The following is a 1853-nucleotide window of genomic DNA, read 5'->3' on the forward strand; positions in this document are numbered from 1 at the left end:
TAATGTGAATAATTTTGCATTCGAAAATTGAAAGTAAATGTAGCCCATGTGGTACTTCTAGCGTTAGATCCAATTCAGTTTTGGACACCTTTGTTATAATGTTCCTTTTTCTAACGAATACATTGATCTTCTAAACGGTTGGGAATCAGTTATGAGGTATATTCTGTATAGTAGAAAGGATTAAAATCCCATGAGCGAGAAATTCAGTGAATCAGAGCTTCTGCACCTCTACCAATCCATTAATTCAAAAAATGGTTACTGAACTAATTACGGTAACTTCTATTAATGTGCGGTGGAGCTCCATCATGCATAAACATGAAGATCTTCGCTCGTTTATCGTTAAATCTTCTATCTCGAATAAGTGTGATACTTTTTTGACTCATGGATTCTCATCTCACCCGTAGAGTGCATTAGGGATACATTTTTAAAAATTGCCATTTCTTCAAATGTTTGATATAAATCTAATCTAACCGGTAGATGGTCTGGAAAAGAGGTCGGATTTAACTGCTGCTGTTCAACTATCCTACAGGTACTTAAAGAAGTAAGTGTTGGATCTTGGTCAATAACATCAAAATGATATTGTTCTTGATATTTCTGGTCACTATTTTTGTCTCAAATTTCCATTTTCTCGACAACTCCATTTAATAGCTCTAAATATATGTAAGTAAACATGTTAACGTGGTAAGTTTTTTCTAAGAAATTTGTCTCTCGCCTAATGCTAATAACATTTCGATGTATTCAACATTTCAATACATTTTGAATAACAATATCTCATTCTACAAATAATAAGGTTTCAAAAAGATTATTGTTGACTTCATAGTAACTATCAATAAATCACAGTAATGTTATAACTTCATTATTTTAAAATCAAAATATTCTTAGCACGCTACACAGTATCCAGTTTTTTCATGAGTATCTGTTTGGAATAAAATTTAAAGTTGCTTACGTTCACTTGAAATTTTGATATATATAATAAATCTGATCTTCAACAAGTATGCTCAATACTATTTCGTACGAACCGTCTAATTAGAGCCGTCTATGAGAGTCAGATGTTAACACAAATTCACCAATTTATTTTTCAGTTTTCTACATATCCTAGAAAGGGATCAGCTTCTTTGAATCACCCTGTATAATAATAATAATAATAATAGAAAAAGAAAAATTACCTTTTCTAAATTCATCCAACCGTTGACACTTGACACCAAGTTGAAGTAAAAACACAAATATAAAGGAAAATAAACAAAACTGTCGGCGAATGATCATGACCAGTAGAATTCATGTCTATCAAATGACAGCCTTTTATAATTATTTAATCACAAATGCGTAACATCTTCACCCACGAAATATTGAAGTTCTTCGAGGATATTCCGCTTTAACACTAACAACTCGGTTTAAATCGGTTAAACAAGTTATTCTTTTTTAATTGATTGCATTTATAACGGTTCCAACTCGATGCTATCTACTTTATAAAATGTTGATCAAATAAATAACGAATTTGGTTGTGTGTTCACCGTTATATAATATCTTCACTATAAAATTAATGTTAATAAAAAACTGAGTTGATGATACTGTTTTATAAAGAACAAGAACGTATTCAAAGTATATAAACTATTGCCACTTATCTTGACCTACACATTTAAAACAGTGGCGCATGTTTTATTTCACGATAAATCAGTTTATTACATTCGAATAACTGTTTCTTTTTCAACGGGTTGTCTGCGTTATCGGCTCCTGGGGACCGGTATCGTTCATTAATGTAGAGTGGTATATGAAAATTGCAAATGTCTAAGATTTGCGAAAAGCATATCTCCGTAACTGAGTGTTGAGATCATTTTTAAAGGAGAAAATGTACA

The 1853-nt window shown here is 31.4% G+C and overlaps 1 protein-coding gene across 1 annotated transcript in view; it reads right to left on the bottom strand.

Moving 5' to 3' along the window:
* Window positions 1-1751, bottom strand: part of LOC130898141 (uncharacterized) — a 55944-nt gene extending 54193 nt beyond the window's left edge. The window contains exon 1 of the mRNA XM_057807209.1: window positions 1167-1751. Coding sequence (XP_057663192.1) covers window positions 1167-1263 — 97 coding nt within the window. The 5' untranslated portion in view covers window positions 1264-1751. The remainder of the gene's footprint in view (window positions 1-1166) is intronic.
* Window positions 1752-1853: the final 102 nt, after the last annotated feature.

This window comes from Diorhabda carinulata, chromosome 9 (genome assembly GCF_026250575.1).
Source record: "Diorhabda carinulata isolate Delta chromosome 9, icDioCari1.1, whole genome shotgun sequence".
Lineage (NCBI taxonomy): Eukaryota > Metazoa > Arthropoda > Insecta > Coleoptera > Chrysomelidae > Diorhabda > Diorhabda carinulata.